General features: G+C 23.2%; 5 protein-coding genes across 10 annotated transcripts in view; 2 read left to right on the plus strand and 3 right to left on the minus strand.

The window, feature by feature from the left end:
• Positions 1–1,632: 1,632 nt before the first annotated feature.
• On the minus strand, positions 1,633–15,930 carry LOC122718836 (zinc finger CCCH domain-containing protein 10-like). Its single transcript, XM_043944199.1, has 5 exons — positions 15,760–15,930; positions 14,942–15,109; positions 3,820–4,423; positions 3,383–3,668; positions 1,633–3,307 (listed from the first exon to the last, which is right to left on the minus strand). Exons 3-5 carry the CDS (start codon positions 4,347–4,349, stop codon positions 2,837–2,839), a joined length of 1,287 nt encoding a protein of 428 aa, XP_043800134.1. The 5' UTR covers positions 4,350–4,423; positions 14,942–15,109; positions 15,760–15,930; the 3' UTR covers positions 1,633–2,836.
• LOC122718835 (sarcolemmal membrane-associated protein) lies at positions 7,070–10,423 on the minus strand. The gene is made up of 2 exons (XM_043944198.1): positions 9,844–10,423; positions 7,070–9,743 (listed from the first exon to the last, which is right to left on the minus strand). The coding sequence occupies exon 2, from the start codon at positions 9,536–9,538 to the stop codon at positions 7,151–7,153; it is 2,388 nt and encodes a 795-aa protein (XP_043800133.1). The 5' UTR covers positions 9,539–9,743; positions 9,844–10,423; the 3' UTR covers positions 7,070–7,150.
• On the plus strand, positions 11,380–12,346 carry LOC122718838 (G patch domain-containing protein 11). The gene is made up of 2 exons (XM_043944200.1): positions 11,380–11,715; positions 11,830–12,346. Exons 1-2 carry the CDS (start codon positions 11,493–11,495, stop codon positions 12,339–12,341), a joined length of 735 nt encoding a protein of 244 aa, XP_043800135.1. The 5' UTR covers positions 11,380–11,492; the 3' UTR covers positions 12,342–12,346.
• On the plus strand, positions 12,788–16,528 carry LOC122718839 (partner of bursicon). The gene is made up of 6 exons (XM_043944201.1): positions 12,788–12,931; positions 13,019–13,143; positions 13,245–13,398; positions 15,003–15,115; positions 15,772–15,897; positions 16,280–16,528. Exons 1-6 carry the CDS (start codon positions 12,790–12,792, stop codon positions 16,427–16,429), a joined length of 810 nt encoding a protein of 269 aa, XP_043800136.1. The 5' UTR covers positions 12,788–12,789; the 3' UTR covers positions 16,430–16,528.
• Positions 16,529–19,430: 2,902 nt separating this feature from the next.
• Positions 19,431–24,595, minus strand: part of LOC122718834 (eukaryotic translation initiation factor 4 gamma 3-like) — a 39,350-nt gene continuing 34,185 nt past the window's right edge. For all 6 annotated transcript variants that reach the window (XM_043944195.1, XM_043944194.1, XM_043944196.1 and 3 more), the window contains exons 12-25: positions 24,468–24,544; positions 24,018–24,177; positions 23,670–23,934; positions 23,271–23,368; positions 22,934–23,094; positions 22,661–22,713; positions 22,246–22,472; positions 21,511–21,680; positions 21,209–21,288; positions 20,800–21,026; positions 20,583–20,720; positions 20,433–20,508; positions 20,088–20,246; positions 19,431–20,014 (exon numbers count right to left, since the gene is read on the minus strand). In XM_043944195.1, coding sequence (XP_043800130.1) covers positions 19,800–20,014; positions 20,088–20,246; positions 20,433–20,508; positions 20,583–20,720; positions 20,800–21,026; positions 21,209–21,288; positions 21,511–21,680; positions 22,246–22,472; positions 22,661–22,713; positions 22,934–23,094; positions 23,271–23,368; positions 23,670–23,934; positions 24,018–24,177; positions 24,468–24,544 — 2,106 coding nt within the window. In that variant the 3' untranslated portion in view covers positions 19,431–19,799. The remainder of the gene's footprint in view (positions 20,015–20,087; positions 20,247–20,432; positions 20,509–20,582; positions 20,721–20,799; positions 21,027–21,208; positions 21,289–21,510; positions 21,681–22,245; positions 22,473–22,660; positions 22,714–22,933; positions 23,095–23,270; positions 23,369–23,669; positions 23,935–24,017; positions 24,178–24,467; positions 24,545–24,595) is intronic.

Genomic DNA, 24,595 nt, shown 5'->3' on the forward strand with positions numbered 1-24,595 from the left:
TGACACTTTAGAGATGGCATTGATTTCTTAATTTTTAATTTTTTCTTTCATTTCCTTTGTTATATTAATATACTTACTGCATAAAATTCATGTGTCAAATGGTGATTTCGGTTTGATTATCTTTATTATCTCTCTTAAAATAAAAATAAATAAATGTATATATAATATATTTTTTATTAAGAGATATAAAATAAGAGATATAATATGTATAAATTAAAAAACGAATTTTAATTTCATTTATTAAACGCAATATTTAAATATATATGAAATATTTTTAATATATATATTTATATACATTAATATGAAATGTAATTTGATGAATCTATTTGTGTGTATATGATGAATTTTATTCTTTGATAATTTTTGTAAACGAAAAATAAGATTTAGAATTCTTTTGCCATTTATCTTTAAATCGCATATGACATCGAACAAGAGATGTAAAAAAGATGATAAAGGATGCAGCATCTAATATTAAATATCTGTTATAGAATATTATTATAATGCAAACTTTTCTACAACAGCAAAAAAAAAAAATACAAAATATAATAATTCTGAGAAAAGATATTTACGAAATTGTGTAATAATATTATAGTTTTAAAACATTTTTCATTACATATTTATTTTCTCTTATATAGAAAATAAAATTGTTATATTCATTTATTAATATTTTATTGTAAGATTGATCATTGAAAACTAATGGATGGTCAATTATATTTCACTTAATCTTAAGAAAAAAACTTCACAAATATGAATTAATGAAATTTTCTTATTTTCATTGAAAAAATTTAAAAGATCTTATCATATTATATTAATTTTGCAAATTATAAAATACATATTTAGATATAATTTTTATAAATTATAAATAAATATTTTTGTATATAAATAATAATTTAACTTATAACAAGATATATTTATTCTGATTTTATAATTATTTATGTACAAAAAATATAAAATATTAATATAAAAAATATCAATGATAATTATAAAATTTAATATAAGTAATTTGTAGATCTATATATAAGACCTTTCATTTAATTTTAAATTTATATTAAATAAATCAAACAAAATTTATCAATGTATTAACAAAATAAATTACATTGAAATATTTTAAATGTTAAAACAATGTAATTAAAAATTATTTAAATGAAACTCTTGTATTTCACAATTTCAAGAATTAAAAATATTATTTTTATAAGAGTAAAAATATTATAATAACATTATTTTTTATGGAGATTCTATTGACATATTCATCAACTAATCAGATAGATAATATTATAAACTACGATACACTCAATACTTAATTTCCAGTCACATTTACTATCAATTAATATCATATCAAATATCAATATTTCTTCTTCAATTGTTCTTTAAAGTTATTTTTTTGGTCTAATGAATATTTTAAAATAGAAAATTAAAATGAAAATAAAAATTTAAATGAAATAAATTGTACAAAAAGCTATTTTAAATATATTACATATTATTGTCTTTAAAAATTTTTTAAATAAAATTAATTAATAAATTTTTTAAATATATTTAATTGTAATATTAAATAAAAAAAAATCTTATTATACAAACGCATCAAATTTTTTTAATTTAATAAAACATATGATATGAATGCTATTTTTGAAGAATTTAAAGATTTATCATTTTAATGAGATGCTTGTTAACATAAAATGATACATAAAAGATTATACATTTGTATGCATATATAAAATACAAGAGTATATACTTATTGCTCAATTTCTTATACTAATTACGCAAAATATATTTACACATATATCAATCCATGACTGATAATATAACTTGAAAACATGTACATATGTTTATTTGGTTTATGGGATGCATGTTACATGTCTGTATATCTGATTCTTACATTCGGTTTAAAACCATAGTCTTTACTTTCCATCACCTGAATGCAAAGCCATTTACTTAAGTAAAATTGTAAAAACACAAAAGACCACAATAAGTAAGTACTTAATTTATTAAAATATCACTATTTTATAAGAGTAGTTAACTTATTTGTTAAAGAGATGGAAGTATAAAAATTCTTTCTGAGAAAATGAGGAAGCAACAAAATATTATTTACAGCATTGCGTACAGAATATATAAGGTTCACCATTAGAAAACAGTAACCTTAAGTTTGAACTTTTAATATAATTCATTTACATGCTTCATCCTAGTTTTGTACTTATTTTAACATATTAGTCTAAACAAGTAATTTCTTATCTATATTTTCTTTAATTTACATTTTTTTTTTTACTTGTATCTGATTATCTTTTTAATAATACAAAAAATTACCTACAAAATTATTTGTATTTTTATGATATTACAATATCAAAAAAAGAATAAGAGAATATCATTCTCAACCATTCAACATGGTTTTAGATCAGTATTCTTATTAATCTAAATCTATACACACTTTGGACATTTATTGTTGCATATTAACATATTAATGTAGTCAACACCTTTTAGGGTAAACTATTGAAAGGAACGAAAATACTAGACTTAAGAGATTATAATAAGGGCATGTTATTTAAGCTATACTGCTAAAAAACAGTTATGATCATTATATTTATCCTGTACATAATTTCTATGAGTTTCTACATAAATATTGAAGATGTCGCATTTTTTTTTTTATTAATATGATATTTTCAACAATTTATTTCTCTAAAATTTTTGATCGTCTGAAGATATTTCTTTTCACATTCATCACTTATATTCGAAAAAATAGTAGAAATACAATATCATTTTGAAAGACTGAATGCAGAAGACAGCATTCTTGATTCTTCAAATGTTTGAGGTATTATTTGATGTTCCTTTCTCATTTATAGTATATTTACTGCAATACCGGCCTAAGTTCTTGAGTCATAATAGGATACGAAACCAATGGTGCAGTAGCACCAGATATTGAAAGAGGTAAGCTAGCTGGTTGTTGTGTATTAGGTGGCTGTTGATTAGTTGCTTGTGGACCTGAACCGCTCATTGTAATAGTTTGTTGAGCCATTGTAACAATGGGAGGCGGAATTGATACTGGTGCCATTGAAACTGCTGCAATAGAAACAGGTGCAACTGTAGCTATACTTACAGGAACAGTTGCAACACTTGCAGTAACTGTACGTAAGGTACCAGCAGCTACTGCTGCATTAACCATTTGTTGAGGTGTTGGAGCTTGTGATGGTGGAACAGTATTTGTAATAGTAACTGCAGGAACTGTAACAGCCGTTACATTTGCAGTTCGTTTCCCTGACATTCTTAACTGAGCATTTTGATCCAAAAGAAATTCATTAGTTGCTGTTAAATCACTAACCTTGAAAAATAATATATATAAATTTATTATATAGATTGAATGTGAAAAAAATTATAATAGTAAAATTATACTAACTTGTTTTTTTAATTCTTCTATTTTTTTTCTTAATAAAGCATTTTCATCTTCTAAAACAATTGCTCTAGCTTCATTACGTGGTATTACTGGATAATAGTATCCTGGTGTAACTGGTTGTGCAGTATGTTGGCCTACAAGTTGTGAAGCTTCAAAATGAACAACAGTTTCACCAGAAACTATTCGTCTCTTTGGTTCAGGAGGTCCTATATAATCAGGTGGATGTGAAGAAGTATTATAACCATTATTTGTGACTAAGTTATGTTGATCTTCCATTTGCCAGTGGAAACTAAATATAAAGATATATAGATATATTATTAAAGATATATTTCAAAAATATTTATACTTAAAATCAAAGCATATTAAGTATTTAAAGAAAATTGTATTCTTTTAAAATTGAATAACAAAAAAAAATAAAATAAAACATTGAATAAACTTACTTTCTATCCTCTTCGTATCTCCGATTTTCATCATTACTAGTGCCATTGAAATTATGCTGTGGTCTAGATACATTATGATGGGAAGTAGCAATCAAATTATGCTGTGGTTCTTCATTCTTCCAATGTCTGAATTTACAATTTGTTCTTTGACAACTACCCTTGATAAAATCTTTGCACATGGGATATTCAGATTTCTCATTATTATTCTTGAGCCTGCTCAAGATATGAGCAGGTAATTCTCCTGTTGCTCGGAATCTCTTCTCCTCACTTTCCGTACAATGAAGAAATTTACATCCAGGCCAATTACACATACCATTTTGAAAGTCATGACAGAACGTATATTCGTCTATAGGATCGTCTTCGGAACGTTCATGTAAATACTTGCAACGTTTACCCCTGTGACATACGTTTCGCAGGAAATCTCTACACACACGGGTAGGTGATGCATCTCCGCTTGTATTTGTGGCGCCTGCTGTTTTGCTCGCTTGCCCGCCTCTCGCGCTATCCGACTTTTTTTTCAGCTTCTTCATCGATGATACATTGCGCTTATACCTCGTAAGGAATTCTTAGTCGATCGTTATTAGTCACACACTATACATATATGCTGTAATTACAAAATAATTTGTTACAATATAAATATAGATAAATCAATAGATAAATCAATCTAATTTGTATAGAGCAAACAAAATACTAAACTAGATATCGTCGAACATTGAAACTTACATATTTAATAATTCATTGATATACGAAATAAAGCTTTTCATAATTTGTGATAAAGACATTTAGAAATATAAGATTTATTCTTGTAATCGATAAATATACAGGATTTAAATATTCCTAATTCTTTATTTTATTCTGAATTATGTTTGACTTATAATTTTTTTTTTTTACGTCTGAATAATACATTAACAAAAATGTATTGAAAAAGAAAACCTTTGAAAATATTAAATGCAGAAATATTACATTTCTCTTGTTATAAAATTTCGCATTTAATGCATTTATTAATATATATTCTATATAAAAAACATAATTTTCAATCTCTTGCAAAATGAATGAAAACTAATTATCCAATTATACTTATAATAATAATAATAATTACATATCAATGAAAAATTGCAAGATTAAAATATTTATTACAATTTATTGTAATTTAATTTTTGTAAAATTTTATACAATTTTTTGTAAAATGTCCATACTATTTTTAATACGCGTATAATTATGCAAGGAAAAAATTATATCATAAAAGCATTTTATAAATTTTATATACAATTTGATATTTAAAACTAGAATACGAATTATAATTATTCTTTATATCAATTATATTTATTTTCCATGATATTAAATCATAATTTTAATAAATATTAATACGATAAATGTATTTACAAATTTATATTAATTTTCTGATCTTTGCAAAAATATTGTGTGTATATAATTATTTAAAAAATTATCAGTATCGTGTCGATATAAATTGATCGATATTAATGTGATCGATAAAGGTTACTAATGAATAACAGCAAAGAGTTTCAGTTAAGTTAATTTTTTATTTTTTCTTATATAGCGGCTATTACATGAATTGTAAGAGTGTTCAACAATGTTATATACAATATTATCTTATTATATAAACCATCACGATCTTAAATATATATTCAATCCACCAAGAAAAACAACACTCATTCAATCTGGAAAGAAAGAACGGCTCTTTTCTTTTTTGGAAAATTGAATATACTTATCATTTGCTTACATACAATCGATCAATATTTATTGTTTAACAGGACAAAAATAGATCGAATAATGGCACAGTAATTAAAAAAAATACGATTAATTCTAATGTTAATTTGTATAAAAAAAAAACAAAATAAATATAAAAGTATAATTATAACTTTTTTTTTTCTGCTTTTATACATTAGAAACAGAGCTTAGGCCATTATTATTATCTGAAAAATCGCTGAATACACTGACTTAAGAAGAACCATATTAAAAGTTTCGTGTTGAAATATATCGTTTTTTTGTTTTAAAATTTATTAGGTCGTTCAAGTTGATATGCTTCTATTGTCATTCTATCAGAAAAAAAATTGAAATAAATAAGAGAGCAAAATAATAATAATACGTAATAAAATAACGTAATATAACGTAATATAACGTAATAATAACAATAACAATAACAATAATAATAATAATAATAATAATAATAATAATAATAATAATAATAAAAAGACAAAGAAAAAAGAAAAAGACAAGCGCATATGCAAAAAAAAAAAATAGCACTATGATAATAATTATTAATTAATAAAAATAATTATTAATCAAAGCTTTGTATTAAATCATGCTAAATATTATATATTAATAAATGATTTTTAAGTATGTACAGGAAACAATTATATTAGTTACAATAGAAAAGAGAGAAAAAAAACTATAATTTAAAATTGACTAATATTTAAGATTAAATAATTTCTTTAAATCAACATTAATTTATAATTAAAATGTACATAATATAATTATTAATCGTAAAGAATGAATAAATTCGATTTCTTTCAGCTTATTATTATTCTTCTTATATAAATTTTTAATATTAAAAAATGTTGAAAAAATCGAACTAAATAATGATTTACGCTTTGAACACATCTCTGAATCGTTTAAAATAAATATCGAGTATTTTAATTTAGCACAGATTCGAGATTAATTCTAGGAGAAATATTAAGGGAAGATTATTAAGACGTAGGATATATCGACGGGCATTTATAAAAATTGATTTTTGCATATAAACGTTATTTATAATTTATAATATAATAATACAATTGTTGGGTGCAGTGCTTAAATTGATTGCAAAAAATAATGACGTAAATTGTGTATTATATTTTTAAATCGAGATTAATACCATTTTATTCAAGAAGATATGATATCGAGATTGGCAGCATATTGAACATTTTACATGGTATTGTCTATATTTTTCTAAACATTCCTCCTAGCCTAAAATCTTTTTCTATATACATATTTATTGCTACAATTCTCTGCTTAATTTGATTTTGGTTCTTTTTTTTTAAATGGTAACATGGTATACCTTTGCTTTATAGTTTAACTTTATAATTTATTAGAACATCTTCTGAGATTGGTGCTTTAATAACAAATATCGGAAAAATATATACAATTTTTAATATTTTTATCGGTATAAAAATGTTCAAATTTTTTTATTGAAATTATACACCATCCTATGTTTGTTATATTTTGATCATTTGAATGTTTATAACAACTTAATTAAAAAAAAAAAAGCAAAAAAAGAAAATTTTATATTAATCAATTGTAAAAGTTATATACAAAAAACAAAAAGAAAACATTAAAATATCTTTTCAAGCAACATCCATATTAATATAATTGCAATAGGTGCTACATAATGTATTGGTACAGTGTAAGTTGTATTTAACAAGTCACCACATTGTGCTTTAAGAGTTGTATATTTTTTCGAAAGTTCTGCCTTTTCTTCAGTAAACGCATTGTATTTTTCCTTTAAAATAACTAATTCTTCATGGAGTTCTTCAATTCTTTGAGCTTCATTCTTGGCACGATAATATATTTCTTTCAGTTTTTCTACAATTTCTTCATGAGGTTCACAAATTAACCAATCCTTAAGATTTTCTAATTCTTTTTTAATAATTTGTTGTGATTCTAAATTATCTTCAATTCTTAATGAATCTAAAGATCCTATCAAAGTTTGCAATATATATTCTCTTGTATGTATACCATGTTCTGTAGTATCATTTTTGGATAATGGCTTTAAGGTTTTAACATAATCTCCTTCTAAATGTTCTTCATATTGTTCATCTAATTCATTGCTATCTTTATCTGTTTCATCCTTTTTTTCCAGTTGATCAATTTCTATAAAAGGTTCATTTGAAATAATTTTAATGTTATTTGTGCTGTCAATATTAATTTCTGTTTCTTCATTTTCCTTTATTTTTTGAACAGATTGAGAAAAATTAGAAGTTTCTAATTGTTTACTATTTTCTTCACATATAAATCTAACTTCCATTTTGTAAGGTACAAAAAATTCTTCTCTTGCATATAAAGGTTCCTCTTTTTGAATTTCAAAAACAGATATTTCACTTGTATCAAAATTGGTAATACTACATGCATCATCAGTTATATCTGAATTAACATCAGGCTCTGAATTTATATCTGTATTATCTATATTTACATTTCCATTAACTAAAGTTTTTCGAGAAGGTGGTGGTAAAATATATTCTGTTGAATTATCATTATTAGCCAATGAATCATCCATTTGTTCTTTTGAAAAAGAATCATCAGAATTTTTTAACTGATTTGAATCAATATCTTGTGAATTAATTTGATTATCATGTTCATCTTTCAAAGAATAAAAGTTAGTTTCTGCATCAATATCTATATTGTCAATATGAATGGAATTTAATTTATTAAGAATAATATTGATAGCCTCAATAGGATTTTCTTCATCCTTTAAATCTATAATATCACTTGTTACTAACTTTGAATTCATATCCTGCAGAATTTGCATATAATTTCTGAGGGCAGTGATCTGCTTATAAATATTAACAGAATCTAACCGAGAATCACGTAATCTTGCCTGCAAATTTTTCTCAATTCTAGATTGATCTTCAAGTCTCTTTAAAAGTTCTTGCTTTTCTTGTTCTGTATTTTGTACTATATCTTTTATTTTTTCTTCACTCTCTTTCAATTTATTTGTAGTTTCTTGTAATTTTTTTTGTGCTTCAGTATATTTACTACATAATTCTTGAAGTTCTGTTTGTGTATATTTTGCTACATTATGAAGACTTTGACATTCTTCTTCTGTTTCATTTAAACGTCCTTCTAATTGAACTAATCTCTGAGTTACCTCCAATTTTTCTTGTAATACTTTTTGTAATGCCTCTTTTGCTGCATTTTGGTATTGTATCTTTTCTTCTTGAAGTGCTACTAATTCATTTCTAATTTTATCCTCTGTGTAATTTTTAGAATAAACTGCCAATTGATTTTCCATACTTTCCACCCAAGATAATAACCGGTCTTCTGTTATTAATGCTTTCCAAGATTGATTGGCAGCTTTTCGAGTATTTGCTACAAGTTGTTGAAGATATGCTAACTTAGAATAAAGTGCTTTCTCACGTCTTGAAGCTTCTTGCATAACTTGATTTAGTTTATATACATCTTCCAAAGAAATATTATTAAATGGTGATGTAACAGCTGTGCTATGACTAGCTTTAGCTTCTTTTCCATCTGGTAAATATAATTTTAATGTTGCAACTATACATCCATGCCTAACTTTTTTTGTACTTTCTATTACATCTACTCCAAATTGCACTATGTCACCTGAACATACTTCTTTTGGTGCTGATTCTAAACTAGCTGCACTGAGTCTTTGATTATTAACAAATGTTCCATTACTACTACGTGTATCTTGTAAAAAAAACTTTCCACCTGAATACCATAATAATGCATGATTTCTCGATAATACTTTACAATCAAAAATTGCATTATTTGGAGTAGCTCTAGCTCTTGCTACAGAACGGCCAATTTTAACAGGTTGGTCCAATATTAATGTACGCTCTTCAAAAGGATGAGAATTATCACGACAAATTAAAACTCCTTTTGCTGTCATTTTGTTATTTTGTACAGAATTTATTTTCAGGTTGGAATTCTGATTGGCAGGAAAACTGGCATTTTGTACCCACTCACCACTGGCTACAACCATAGCCGATGTAAAATCCAAAAACAATAAATCTTTCCAAGAACAGTACAAAACACGTATAAAGAAAAATTAATTACAAACACATAATGAAGAATAATAAGTTTGAAAATTGAAAATCACACGTTTTAATATCATTGAATATTTTTACTGTCGTTTTGATTTGTCACAAAAGCCACTATTCACACCCGACATACGTATTCAAATGTCTCTACAGCAAAAAAAAGATTCTATTACTATTTCAACGACCTTGTGGTATTTCTTTTCTATTTATCATAAAATTTCTAGTACAAATGTTACGGTTACTGTACTTGTCAATTAGTCAAATCCAGAATATTCCTTGATTACTTCAACGAATGTTTCATCAAAATATAATCAGATCAAATCTTCCAAGTGTATTGAAAATAGTCAAAAGATATATTTCTTCGCGTAAGTAGCGGTGAGCGTACGCTTTCACACTTTCGTCCTTCGTACCAATTCCTTTGCACTTTGAAGTCTTCGACGGTATATTCAAGGAAGTTCATTGGAAAAGTGTGAAACACACAATACGTAATCAACAATACTCGAACATAATGAATCGAGTAATGTTGTGATCAACTAGGTAAAGACCAAAAATATTGTTCTCGAACTACTGCATTACTGTATTGAGATACAAACGGTCCACGTTCCTTCAACTCAGTACTTTTCAATTCCGCGTTTCGCTGTTTATCGACCGACGGCAGTATAGTCATCTATACGATTACAACGGTGTAGCAAATTCAAAGTACGTAAATTCTTGGGTGTACTACATTGTAAACAATCATTAACAGATTTATTAAGATATTTAAAAAGATATTTATAATCATTAAAAAATATGATAGAAATAAAAGTTGTAATATTGGTATATTTTAAAATAATAAAACAAAGCGCTATAATAATTATACTAATTATTAAAAGATTTGTATATTTGATTTTACTTATTTATATTTAGTAATAAAGAATTTGTTAAATTTGCTGCAAAATTTAATAATAATATTGAAATATCAATCAAAATTAATTACAAACACAAAACTAAAGAATAAAATATTTTGATTTCGATTTTTTATTGTATTAAAGAATATATTTATATTTTTTTTGCAAATTATAGAATAAAAGATTAGAAAATGTTAAAAATTTGTTTTTAAAAAATAAAATATTTCATACAGTATCTTGTTAAACATAAAATATTGTACATTTTAGTTTTTATGATTTATACTATATTTTTATTTTTTTATATTATAATTTAATTTATCTAAGATCTAAAAATAATTATTATAATTTCAGAATATTATTAAGTTATATATATATATATATATATATATATATATCAATATGATATCATAAAATTTTATTTTCAAAAATTAAATAATTGAATTGTGATAAATTATTAAAATATTTTTTTTAGTTATTTTTTTTATATGAATCATTTATTTGTTTTTTATTTATAAAATTTTAATTTATACACATCTTCATGATTAAATATTATATAATATTATATTTACATACAATTTATAAGAAATATATAAATTTGGGATTTATGTTGCAAATATTTGAAAACAATTGAATAGAGATTTCTGAAAAATCAATAATTTAAATAAAGATAATATCTTTAAGCATATATACTTCAAATATTCTTATGCGAACATACAAAGGTCAATGTTTTTTGAATGGTTCATTGTATATGGCAACATTGCGAACATAACCTAATAAATAATAAATAGTAAACTTCATAATTTAAAAAAATTTTCATACATAAATAATAGATAAATATATTCTAACAACTAATTTTTTATTGTATAAATTCATTTTTTTCTTCTATAATTAATATGTGAAATAAAAAATGCAACGAATTATATTTCAGTAATAAATGGAATTTTACAAGAATCAGTGTTTCATATAAATAACCAAGAAACAATAACTCGAAATAGAAAAATAAATAAAAATGTCAGATGCAGAAGATTATATGTCAGATAAATTTTTACAAGGAAGTGAAAAATCTACTTCATCCAGTCTCATATATAGACATGCAGATAAAAGAAAATTTGAACTCTTAAAAAAAAAAAAGCAAATTGAAGCAAAATTAGATGAAAAAAATTCTTTAAAACATATTGAAGAAGAAACTAGAGAAGCAGGTTTATCTTCTGCAATTACAAGTTCTAATAAAGGTTTGTTTTTTCTATTTTTTAATAAAAATTTTAAATTGTATATATCATATTATATTATATAATATTATTAAATATTTTTATAATTATCATTTATACAATTCTGTTTGTTTTTAGGTTATGCAATGATTATGAAAATGGGATATAAACCTGGTCATGGCATAGGTAAAACAGAATCAGGAAGAATTGAACCAATTAACCTTGACATTAAATTAGATAGACAAGGTTTAGGAAAACAAAATGAGAGAAAAGAAAGAAAAAATAAAAATAATATATTTAATGATAATTTAGATAATAAGAGTATGAAAGATTTTCGAGATAGAATTGCACAAAAAAGGAAAGAACAATTGTTAAAAACAGATTTATATAAAAGTCAAAAAATTTGTCAAAAATTAGATATGCAACAAGAAATAACAAAACCTAAAGAAATATGGTTTTGGTTGCCTCAAGATGATGAAAATAGCGATAGTGAAAAAGATGATGATTTTTTCCCTGTTAATGAAAAACTTGAAATTTTAACAAAATATTTAAGAGAAAAGTATTTTTATTGTATTTGGTGTGGAGTAGCATTTCTGGATGAAAAAGATTTAGTAGATAATTGTCCAGGAAATGAAAGAAATGATCATTAAATGGAATGTTTTAATTTAATTAAATGTACATATAATAAAAAATAAATTAAAATTTCATTAATATGTTTTTACTTACACCTATATTTCAATCACATAGTAAAATATAAAAGATTTAAGATCTAAAAAATTAATAATGCTTCTTTAGTATGATCACCCAGAGAGTAAAAACATAAAAAGGCCATTAGAGTCATAATGCAAAATACTAAAAAAAAACAGTCTCTACACTAAAAAAAATCTAATAGTGTGCAATATAAGGGAAACTAATCCTGATTCAGATATGCTATTATGTCTTAGCAGGAGTTCAGCACCCCTAAGTAATAACATGTTGAAGGGAAAGCCACCTATAAAAGCATCTGTTTGATTTTCTGTTCTTTCATTTCACTTAGAATCTCTGAGCATATCTTTGCTATATTAAAAATAGATTCTATAAAATATCAATAAAATATCAATGAAAGAAAACTTCAGTATTATGTTCGTATATTCAATTTTTTTGATATTAATTATATTCATATATACTAATGAAACAGTTGCTCAAGTAACAGATGATGAGAGTTGTGAAACATTGCAATCAGAAGTACATATTACAAAAGGTATTATTTTTTTTTCCTAATTTCATTAAATATATAAATAATTCAATATATAAATAAAAAAAATAAAATATTTTTTATTTATTTTAGATGAATATGATGAAATAGGTCGGTTAAAAAGAACATGTAGTGGAGATATATTTGTTACAAAATGTGAAGGATTTTGTAATTCACAGGTACAACCAAGTGTAGCAAGTACAACAGGATTTTCAAAGGTAAAAATGTTAAAGTACATAAGTACATAAGTACATAAGTATATAAAGTACAAAAAATATTTTTATAAGAGCAATAAAAAAACTTATTTTTTTTGTAATAGGAATGTTATTGCTGCCGTGAAAGTTATTTAAAAGAAAGACATATTACATTACATCATTGTTATGATGCAGATGGTATAAAATTAATGAATGAAGAAAATGGAGTAATGGAAATCAAGATACGTGAACCAGTAGAATGTAAATGTATTAAATGTGGTGATATATCCCAATAAATAATTTATAAAAGTGATAATAAAATTATTATTTATAAATTATGTAATAAAAATTATATAGTTCAAAATAAAAATGAAAATACAAAATATATATAAAATAATTTACTTTCTTTATCTCCTTATATTTATAAATAATATTAAAAAATACAATTTATTGAATATCAAATTTAAATAAGTTTAAATATTATAATATTATTTAAAATGAATTATTTTATAATATAATAAGTTATACAGTAAAAAGTGATTAAATGTTATATTTAATATTTTCTTTTTATTTATTATTATATAATTTTATATAATATAGTTTTATAATTAGTCATTTAAAAATTATAATTTTTTCATCTAAAAATTTTAATTTTTTTTTAAAAATTGAGATATATAATGCATATAATATTATTATAATATATTTAATATATTATAATATAATATATTTAAATAATATTATTGCTTATTATTAAGAAACAAATTAAAGAATATATATATAAATAATTATTGATATGATTAATATAGAGTAATATATAGAAATTTATTAATTTTTTTTATTAATGAAATTATTTAAAAAAAAAAAGGAAAATTAAAGGAAATAGAATTATAAAAAGTAATAATACTATATTTTAAACTTTATATAATAAAATATAATTCTTTCATTATTTAAATTAAAATATTATAATTATATGTTATTATGATCATTGTTCTTATATCAATTTAATTTAATTTTAATTAGAAATATTATAAACAAATTATTTTTGAAAATTTATAATATTCCAATAAAAAAATCATTTATAATGTTATCTAAACAATTGATTTGAAAAAGAAAATGTTTAATATAGCTTTTTATACATAATTATAATAAATATTTATAATAAATAACCTAATATTTTAGTAAATAATCCATATTTTAAAATATAATTTTTATATATATGTTAGAATTATATTCAGAAAATCATATACAATCAATATATAAAGTTATTATATTAAAAAAATATATAATAGTATATAATAAAGCATAATAAAAATAATGTAGAAAATTAAATTTCAATTTTTGGTTTATAAACTTTAATTTTAATCAATTTATATGCAATGTCTTTCATAATAATCAATTTTATCAGAATAATTTTTTATAAAAAATGTAAAGATATTTAATGAAAATGTTTTCTCATGAAAATAAATATGGAACAATCAGTATCTAAAAGAAACACTTATTCTTTAATAGCATTTCTATATACTTGATCCCTTTATTTGTGTTATTATAACATAACACAATCATGGAAGGGGAGAAACATGCTTACCCACAGAGTATAAAAGGATAGAGCGCACAATCTTTAAGCACAGTTAAGTACTAGATCTAGGAGGAAAAGTATCCTATTATTACTAACATTATGTTGCTCTATCATATTGGTAAATAAAATATTATAATATTCATATTTAAAATCCAAAAAAACTTTAAATAAAAATAAAAAAATGAAATAACTTGATTTTTTAACTATAAATTAAATAAAAATGTAATTTTATATAATTCTACTTACTATGTAGTAGGTGCCAGTGTATTAATATGCTTGCTAAATGAAACAGCGAAAGCAATTATAGGTGTTGATGAATGTCAAGCAACTCCAGTTATCCACTTTTTACAATATCCTGGATGTGTTCCAAAACCAATTCCCAGTTATGCATGTAGAGGACGTTGCAGTAGTTACCTACAGGTAATATATATGAATAAATATATAAATATATTTACAAATATATTGCATCTTATTAATATTGTATCTTATTTTTATTTTATAGATAAATTTATGAATCTTCTTTGTACTGGTTAACAAAAATAATAGTCATATTTAAAGTATATTTATTTAGTTTTTTGTATTTTTATTCAATTAATTATATTATTATTCAAAATAAATAAAAATATTATTTATACTAATATTTTTATAAATCTTATGTATATAAATTTATATATACATAATATAATATATACATCACTTAATATTAATTAATTTTAATATTAAAATAATTTAAATTTATTTAAATATTTAAGATTAAAATTTTTCTGCCACATAATTACTTTTATAATGTTTCAATTTTCTATGTAATTACATAATTTTGAATAATAAACTGTAAGATTTATTACTAAAATATTTTCCATTAATAATTAAATATATGTAAAAATTCCAAACATTTTCCATTATTCATTATTTAGAATTCATATAAACATATAGACATCAGTTTTATATATTTATAATTGTTGGATGCCATTGTATTTTATGCAACGTTAACTTAACTATATATTTGAAAACAAAATTTTCAAATTCATATATATTTATATACATAAATATCTATTTATTCGTACCTGTTTCTACAGGTGTCTGGATCAAAAATTTGGCAAATGGAAAGAAGCTGCATGTGTTGTCAAGAAAGCGGCGAAAGAGAGGCCAGTGTATCACTATTTTGTCCGAGAGCCAAACCAGGCGAAAAAAAATTCCGAAAGGTTAAGTTATTGTTCTGAATTAATCATAAAATTTGGAACATTTTGAACAAATATTAAAAACTAATAAAGCGTCGATCAATTAATCACTTAAGAACCATAAAATCAGGAACTAAACTTTTGACACCACGAGTTTCCCGCAGCCATATTGTTTTCGTCTAACCGACCAGTGGGAAGCACATCAGAAAATGAATATCGCGCGTGATTTGAATTGAATTACTTTATAAGAATAATTTATAAATATAAAATTATATTTATTTCTATATTTTATAACAAACACTATAAGAAATCAAATGAGAATATTTTTATATAAAATTATTTAAATTTATAATTATATATATATATAGTACATTATATGAATTTATGGTTAATTATTTTTTAACAGGTAATTACCAAAGCACCTTTAGAATGTATGTGTAGACCGTGCACAAGTATAGAAGAATATGCTATTATCCCACAAGAGATCGCTGGATTTGCCGATGAAGGTCCGTTTACGACCTCAGCACACTTCAGACGATCTTCTGATTTGCAATAATTATTTCATCTAACTTCGTATCATAACAATTATATATTATTATAACAAATGAAGAAAAATGTTAAAAATAAGAAATATTTTATTGTATACATGAAACACTAAAATTATGGATAAAGTAAAACTATAAAACAATATAAAAATAATTAGATGTTTAAAAATACCGGTTTTATTTCTACTAAATAATTTGTATGGTTAGAAATCTTTTGAAAGTCACGTATTATTTGTCATTTTAATATTTTTTAGTTAAAAAAAATGAAAAATAGTTTAATTGTAAAAATTAATTAACGTTTTGGTGGATGTACATTAGAAGCCTTATTATTTTGTTATAAATAATTTCAATTATATTACATACATATAAAATAACTACATTGTAATAAATATACAATATAGGATATTACACAAGTTTAGTGTTTTTAAAAATGCGTATTTATGTAATACGTTACAGTATGATTATAATTATTGCATCTTAATGTTATGGTAAATTATTCTGTCAAGTATACAATATATATATATATATATATATNTATATATATATATATATATATATATATATACGTAGAAATATATATCTACATCTTTTTAATTTCAAATGCATCAGATATTAACGTTGAAATTTCAGTAAGATTTATATATTTATATAATTTGTTCAGTATTACACGTATTTTATTTAAGATTATAGAAACAATATTGTATATGAAGTGTTACAAAAAATATATAAAGTACTGATTTAATTAATGACTTCTTCGGCGTTGTGATCGACAGGCATATATTCAAGAAAATAATCAACAACAGTTTGACATGGAGTTCTTTTTTATTTTTTTTTCGCATAGATATGATTTATCATAGAAGTGTATGTATGTAATTTGTATATCATGTTTCTAAATCAGTATCAATATAGATTACTGATTTAATTAATGATTTTCTTCAGCGCATGATCGACAGGCATATATTCGAGAAAATAATCAACAACAGTTTGACATGGAGTTCTTTTTTATTTTTTTTTTTTTTTTTTTTTTTTTGTATAGATATGATTTATCATAGAAGTATGTATTTATGTATTGTGTTTTGGAATTTTTAGTGATATTTTATTTATATTCTGTATATGTATATTAATATAAACGTAAGCACACGCAAATATATGTATAAATTGCGATATACGTGCGTGTTCGTACGTGAATTATCGACACGATGCGTCGCATGCATGTGCAACATTTCCAAGCAGCATAATAACAATGCTGTCTTTTTTCTCTATTTTTGCAATCTAATCGATTCTCTTACAATATTTACTTATTAAATATTTACAGCGATAATTTTTTTCTTGTAATTCATTTATCGACATGTTTCCAACAACGTTTTCTTTAATTATATATAAATTATTTTAATTTTATTTACTGCGTCTCAAGTGCATTTCATGTTTTTATCCCATCGAATGAAACATTCTACTATTGGAGTAGAATGGAATCTTTCAAGGAGACAAATTTAAATCACTAATCCTTAACTCATTCACACTTTTCAGTATATCTCATTTTTACAGTGTGAAAAAAGGAATAACGATGATCGTAACTTTTTCTTCATTCTCATCCTTTCTATTTTCTTTCTAGTTTTGTTTTGTTCTCGTTTTATTAAAAAAAATATGTAGCTTTTCATATTTTAAAACTTTCTATTACATAATTGATAAAAATGTAATAAAAGGATTTTTTAAGTATCCTGCAATTAATTTTGAATTATCAAACATAATATATGCATTTGGAATGCAAGTAAATTATATACTATGATGATAAGATACAATGAAGAAAATAAACATATAATCATATCAAGAAATCACGATGAAGGATACATATATCGTATAAAAATTTAAAGACGAAATATAGACTTTCTATTATAAGCAAAGATATAATTATAATTTTGTAGCATTGTATGTTTCCATGTGTATATACATGGAAAATGTACAAACACAAGTTTAAACGTACATGTGTTTCATGCGAGTCAAATACAATATACATGGTATTTTTTTATTTCTTCAACAAAGCAGAAAGTCCATAAAAAATATAAATGGCAAACTTTGCTAATAACCGAGTAACAAATCTGAATATCTTGGTATTAATTAATAATTATAATTTATAAATGAAAATATGTTTGATATGAAAAACATTAGACAAAAAATAATGTAGAGAATTGTTTTCTAGAATTAAATGAAAATAATTTTTCATAACTGCACTCAAATTTCCTATTTCATTTTATGTATATTCTTTTATATGTATTTATATATATATATATATATATATATATATATATATAAAATATATAATATATAGTATATCCAAAAAAAAATTGAATTTTTCACACTGTACTTTAAATTAGTATAATAATAATTTTATACAATTTGCTACGACACCTGCCACCTGTTATTCATGCAAACATTCCATCCCACGCACTATTATTTGCTCTCTCAAAGTTCATAAATAACTAGTTTAAAAAATAGTAGCGCCTTAATATTCACACCATTTGTATCCTTCCGTTTCCTAATTTCAACATATTTTACATTACGAATTATTTCGTAATGTTATGTTTTGACTGTTCACTCTCATTCTTCTTTAATTACGAATGTATTTTTTTCATCATACAGTTGAATACATTGTTAAATTCGCAAGATATAAATTAGTAATTCTGTTTATATTTATTATAATAATAGGAAGAACCGTCGCCCTTGCATCAGACTTGGTTATCAATAGTTTTCTTTTTGCATATGTCTCAAATATAATTTACTTAAAATTGACCTACTTATACACACCTGTGATCTGCAATTTGTTATCTAAGTTATACACAGCAAACACCGGCTGTTTTGCGAATATCGCTTGATGAAATTGAATATATCCTTTACGATTTTCCAATACAAAGCGTAAAAGAAAAATTATACATAAATTTTAAATTGGGCGATTGACAAGCTGTAGTGACGTTTCGCAAGACATAAGAAATACGATAATGTTCTCTTTTTTTTTTCTTTTTTTTTTTTCTTTTTCTTTATTTAAACTTTAAACCATTTCAATGAATTATATATAATAATTATCTTGCATTTACTTTTGTATCATAATTAATAATTAATCTTTATCTTCATTATGTATAGCGGTTTCAGCCATTGTGTCCGTTTTTATATGACAACCTTCTTTATTATCTTTCACTTCTTTTTCTTCGAAGTTCTAGACTATATTACATACACCCGCGCACTACTATCACTCCATTGTTTTTTTTAATTATATACGACGTTTTTTTAAAAAAACTGCAATTTGATCTCACTTCGCGTAGTTTTTTAACGAGGGAACGTATATTTAAGTCTTTTCAACAGACGATAATGTACCCGTTCACGGTATCGTCAACAACGGTCTTGGCTCACGCTAGTTGATACATCTTCTACACTAGAAGCATCATCAGCTTCTTGTAAACCTGTGAAAAATGATGTCAACGCCATCGTCGCAACTCCATGCCACTCGCGTTGAGCTGGCTCAGGGCTTTTTTTCCATGTCAAGAATGCCTCACTTGAAATTATATTATAGTCTGATAAACTTGTCATAATATTAAAGAGAATCCCTACAGAAAGAATTTTGTTATTTAATTTTACAATAACTATTGATAACTTATTATAAAAAAACTCAAATCTTACCGTGTGGATATTGTAAATTATGCAAATGAAGTTGAATTGCATAAAGACACTGTAATTCTAAAGATTCATTTGTATCGACAAACCGACGAATTAATTGTTGTAAATTAATGAAAACATCGGTTTTTAAACACCATCTGTTTGTGTTAGTATTTACTGGTTCTGAAAATATAATAATAATAATATAATAAGTGAGATCAAATATATAATAATAATAATAATAATAATAATAATAATAACAACAACAACAACAACAACAACAACAACAACAACAACAACAACAATAATAATAATAAAGTAAAAAAAAAAATATTAAAATGTTCTATATTAAAATAGCAAAATATATACCCATGGACGTCTCTAAAATGGCAGTCGTTAATACTCGAATAAATTCAGGTTCTTTAATTCGATTACCTACATTTTCCTACAATAATCAAAGAATAAAATATATTATTTAGAATTTTTTAAATATAATTAATAAATTCAAAATATACTTACAATTATCCAAGCACAAATTACATCGAAATTACTTTCCTTCATGAGTCTTCTAAGTTCATCATGAATTTGTTGTAATGTGAGCTGATTACTAGTTGAGCTTTTGGCACTATTATAATCACCAGTGCAGAACTCCAAGTTCTGAAAGTAATAATGTCATTGTTAATGTTATTATTATTTAAAAATAAAATATTCATTGATATTTTTAATAATAACTTACATAATCTTTAATAATTTTATCAACTTTTTCAAGTTCTGTATCAATTATATTATTCAATTGAAGTCCACTTTGGTCCCATTTATCTGCAACCCACTTAGATCCTTTATCCCGGGATAATTTTGATAATAATTCTCCAAGGAATATTCCTACATATCCCCTACCCCTTAAACTATCAAATATAGGTTTCAATTCATTTAGAGAGAGTATTTCCTCTTCTATTGGATGTGCTGCAAAAGAAAAAAAAAAATACCGTAATATAAATTTCCTTTTTATAATAAAAATAAAATTTCATATTGTGGCTCTCAGTCCTGTTGAGCAAAAATTCCCGCATGGAAACTCTATGGTAAAAAATAATCATCATAATTGATTGTTTTTTTCTAACATAAAAAGTTTTAATTTATTTACTTACATAGTATCTCTGGTATATATGACCAAACTTTAGGTATATCAAGCACAAGATCATCAACTACATCCAATATTTCAATGAATCTAAAAAATTAATTATAATTAGTTTTATCAAAAAAACATTTTTACAATTTTTATATTGAGATTCTTAATCAATATCCTTTTGGCTATATTTTTATTAATCAACATATTTTTTTTTGTATAAAAATTTCATCATTTTTCATTCTTATATAATGATTAAATAAAAAGGATTAATTTAATCTTATTTATTTTACAATAAGATATAAATAATTAAATATCACTTACCCATTCCTTAGATGTGATATAGGTAAAATTTTTTGAGTAATCAAATGAGATAAAAGATACGATATGATTTCTCTATCAAGGGGTGATTTTTCAAGTACAAAGTTAATCAATTCAGATGTGAATTTTGATAATTCGTTGTCGAAATTTTGTTGAATAGCCAATGAAACTTTCTATAAAAGAAAAGATTTTATGAAATGAAATGATTCATGCTTAAATAAATTTTTATCTATTAAAATAGATTTTTTATAAAATGTCCTCTCGTTGATCATACAATCAGTGACTTATATAAATATAGCATTAAAGTTAATTTATAACACTGTTTAAAAAGATCAAAAAGAAGGTGTTGCATAATCTAGCACACTAATGACTCATGCATCTCTGCAAAAAAATAGAGATGGATCTAAGGAGCGTGCAAATATATATATCATCTATATAATATATTCCATGCTTCAATACAAAATAATTAATAATAATAAAATTTTCATGAATAAATAAAGACATTTTTTATATTATTTTAGTAAATACGAATAAAGATAAAAATGCAATTCGATATTATTCTAGTTATTTTTATTTAAAATATTTTAATTTAAGTATTTAAGTATTTAATTATTATAATCTTAAATTAAAATTTCTATGAAAATATTTGTTTCTTAGCATGAAATAATTATAGTCAACAAAGAGTAATTAATATTATGACATAATAATTGAGATATAAATATAATAATAAAAACTCACTTCGAGAATAGGATTTTTTAGATAATCTTTCATTATCTTATTTAATGTTTTCAAAAATTCTTCATGTGTCATTGAAGGTTTATGACTGCTAGAGGTAGATTGTGAGGACTTCAATGAAGGTGGTGGCATAGAAACGTTTTGACTTTGTGAATTATCTAATAATGAACTTTCTCTACTTGATGATGAACTGTTTAATTGATGACTACCATTGCGTGAACTCCTACCATCTGTAACAATAAAAATATAAATGAAAAGTATGTATAATACAATTAAATTCTTCTTAAAAGTTCTTTAAGAAATCAGAATCCTTTTGGCTAACAACATTAAGTTTAACTTTTCAAAAATAAAATATTTCATCATATTTTAAAATTTATTATATTAATTATCTCATTATTTAAAAAAAAAATAGACATACCATAGGAAGGTTTGTAGTCACGACCATACTCTCTTGGTCCAGTAGACCTTGATCTGAAACAAATTCATAATAATTTAAATATTTAAATTTTATATATATTATATTTGACAATTAAAAAATTAATCAGAATGTTTTTTTAAATCATATTATACATCAGAAACTCTAGCCTAGCAAAATCTATATTTCATCACATCTATTTGATTAAATATTAAATAATGAAAAACATAATATTTAGCATACAATATACACTAATATATAATATATAGTATTTACCCAGAGAGTTGTGGAGATGTCATTCTTTTATCTTGATCTAAAGTTGATACATTTTCTAAACATGCAAATTTATTTGAATTTATTGCCTTTGAACCGCAACTCGAAGGTGTTTTCCACATATACACATTTCTGCTACCTAATTGTAAATCGTCCATTGGAGGCTAAAATAACATTTAATTAATTAATAAATACATTTAATTATTATTATTCATATATTTATAATTATAAAATTTTAATATTTTATAAAAATATTAATAAATATAATATAATATAAAAATAATATAATATAATATATATATATTATATAATATAAATATAATATAATATAAAAATTTACAGGTTTATTTTTAAGTTTAGCTGTTTCAACAGAATATTGCGGTCTTGTTCTTACAACAGGTTGACTCCAACCACCATCATCAGTTGGACCAACACCACCTAGATATAAATCATAATTATTTAATTATTTATAAAAAATAGTAATGTGTAAAATTAAAATCATTATATTTAATTAATATTATAATTATATATAAAAAATTAAATATAAATTGTCAGAACACAATACAATCATTTTTATCAGAAACTCTAGTCTGGCAAAAAATGTGTAAAATCATCATGCTGTTAAATTAAGAAAAATTTTTGTTTGTAAAACATTAATTCACAATTTTGTATTTATAATATTTTTATTGTACTTTTATTATTTACATTAATTTTCATATTGTACTGATTAAATACTTACGATTTCTTTTTCTATCACTAGTACGTTCATCCTTTCGAGGTGTATTCAAAGGAGTATTACTTAATTGGCTATCTAATCTTTCAGAATCAGCTTCTTTTAAAATTTGATCTATTGTTTTAGGATTACTATCATCTCTCCTTGGAATCCAATTATTTGCTCTTAAATCTATGACATCTTGCAACATGAAACGAATTCGAGAGCTAATTTTCCCATGTCCCCGTCGTGCAACAATATCTTGCATTTTATTAAAATAATCTTGCATTTCCTAATAAAATAAAAAAAGTAATAAATATTTGGGGGAAGGGAGATTAAATATTTGCTATTAATTATAAAATAAAATAAACTTACTTCTGGAGATACTTTTGATTCTAAGTCTTTTCCAACTGTTGTTAATAATTTGCACAAACATTCCAGACTATCTTCATCGCTTTGTATTAATAACTCTTTTATACAACGATGCATGATTTTAGTTGTTAACATTCCTTGCTTATACAATTCTCCAATAAATCTATAATGTAAAAAATAAAAGAATAACATGAAGTTAACATGTAATAAAAAAAATAACAATATAATAAAAATAAAAAATTTAATAAAAAAAATTAACTAAAAATAAAACTGAAAACAACAAAAAGAATTATTAGATATAATAATTCTTAATTATAATTTATATACTTAATATAAACTAATAATTAATATAATTAGTAGTTAATAATTAAAAAATTAGATTAAATAAAGATTAATATTTTATGTAGTATTTTTTAAAAATATGTTTTATGTATTTATACTTATATTACTTACCGAATATTTCCTACTGATTTTATGCGTGTTCTTCGTTCTTCTTCTTCAAGTGCTAATTGCAAATCCTTTTTCTTTTCCTAATTTTAAACATAATAAATTTTATTAATAATAACAACATATACACTTAA

This window comes from Apis laboriosa, unplaced genomic scaffold (genome assembly GCF_014066325.1).
Source record: "Apis laboriosa isolate Shangri-la unplaced genomic scaffold, ASM1406632v1 scaffold68_cov148, whole genome shotgun sequence".
Classification (NCBI taxonomy): domain Eukaryota; kingdom Metazoa; phylum Arthropoda; class Insecta; order Hymenoptera; family Apidae; genus Apis; species Apis laboriosa.

Coding starts and splice junctions, on each gene's coding strand:
- LOC122718836 (XM_043944199.1), bottom strand. CDS start 4,349: ATGAAGAAGCTGAAAAAAAAGTCGGATAGCGCGAGAGGCGGGCAAGCG. Junction 3,669..3,819: donor AGATACGAAGAGGATAGAAA/GTAAGTTTATTC, acceptor CTTTATATTTAG/TTTCCACTGGCAAATGGAAG. Junction 3,308..3,382: donor TAGAAGAATTAAAAAAACAA/GTTAGTATAATT, acceptor TTATTTTTCAAG/GTTAGTGATTTAACAGCAAC.
- LOC122718835 (XM_043944198.1), bottom strand. CDS start 9,538: ATGGTTGTAGCCAGTGGTGAGTGGGTACAAAATGCCAGTTTTCCTGCC.
- LOC122718838 (XM_043944200.1), top strand. CDS start 11,493: ATGTCAGATGCAGAAGATTATATGTCAGATAAATTTTTACAAGGAAGT. Junction 11,716..11,829: donor AATTACAAGTTCTAATAAAG/GTTTGTTTTTTC, acceptor GTTTGTTTTTAG/GTTATGCAATGATTATGAAA.
- LOC122718839 (XM_043944201.1), top strand. CDS start 12,790: ATGAAAGAAAACTTCAGTATTATGTTCGTATATTCAATTTTTTTGATA. Junction 12,932..13,018: donor AGAAGTACATATTACAAAAG/GTATTATTTTTT, acceptor TATTTATTTTAG/ATGAATATGATGAAATAGGT. Junction 13,144..13,244: donor GTACAACAGGATTTTCAAAG/GTAAAAATGTTA, acceptor TTTTTGTAATAG/GAATGTTATTGCTGCCGTGA.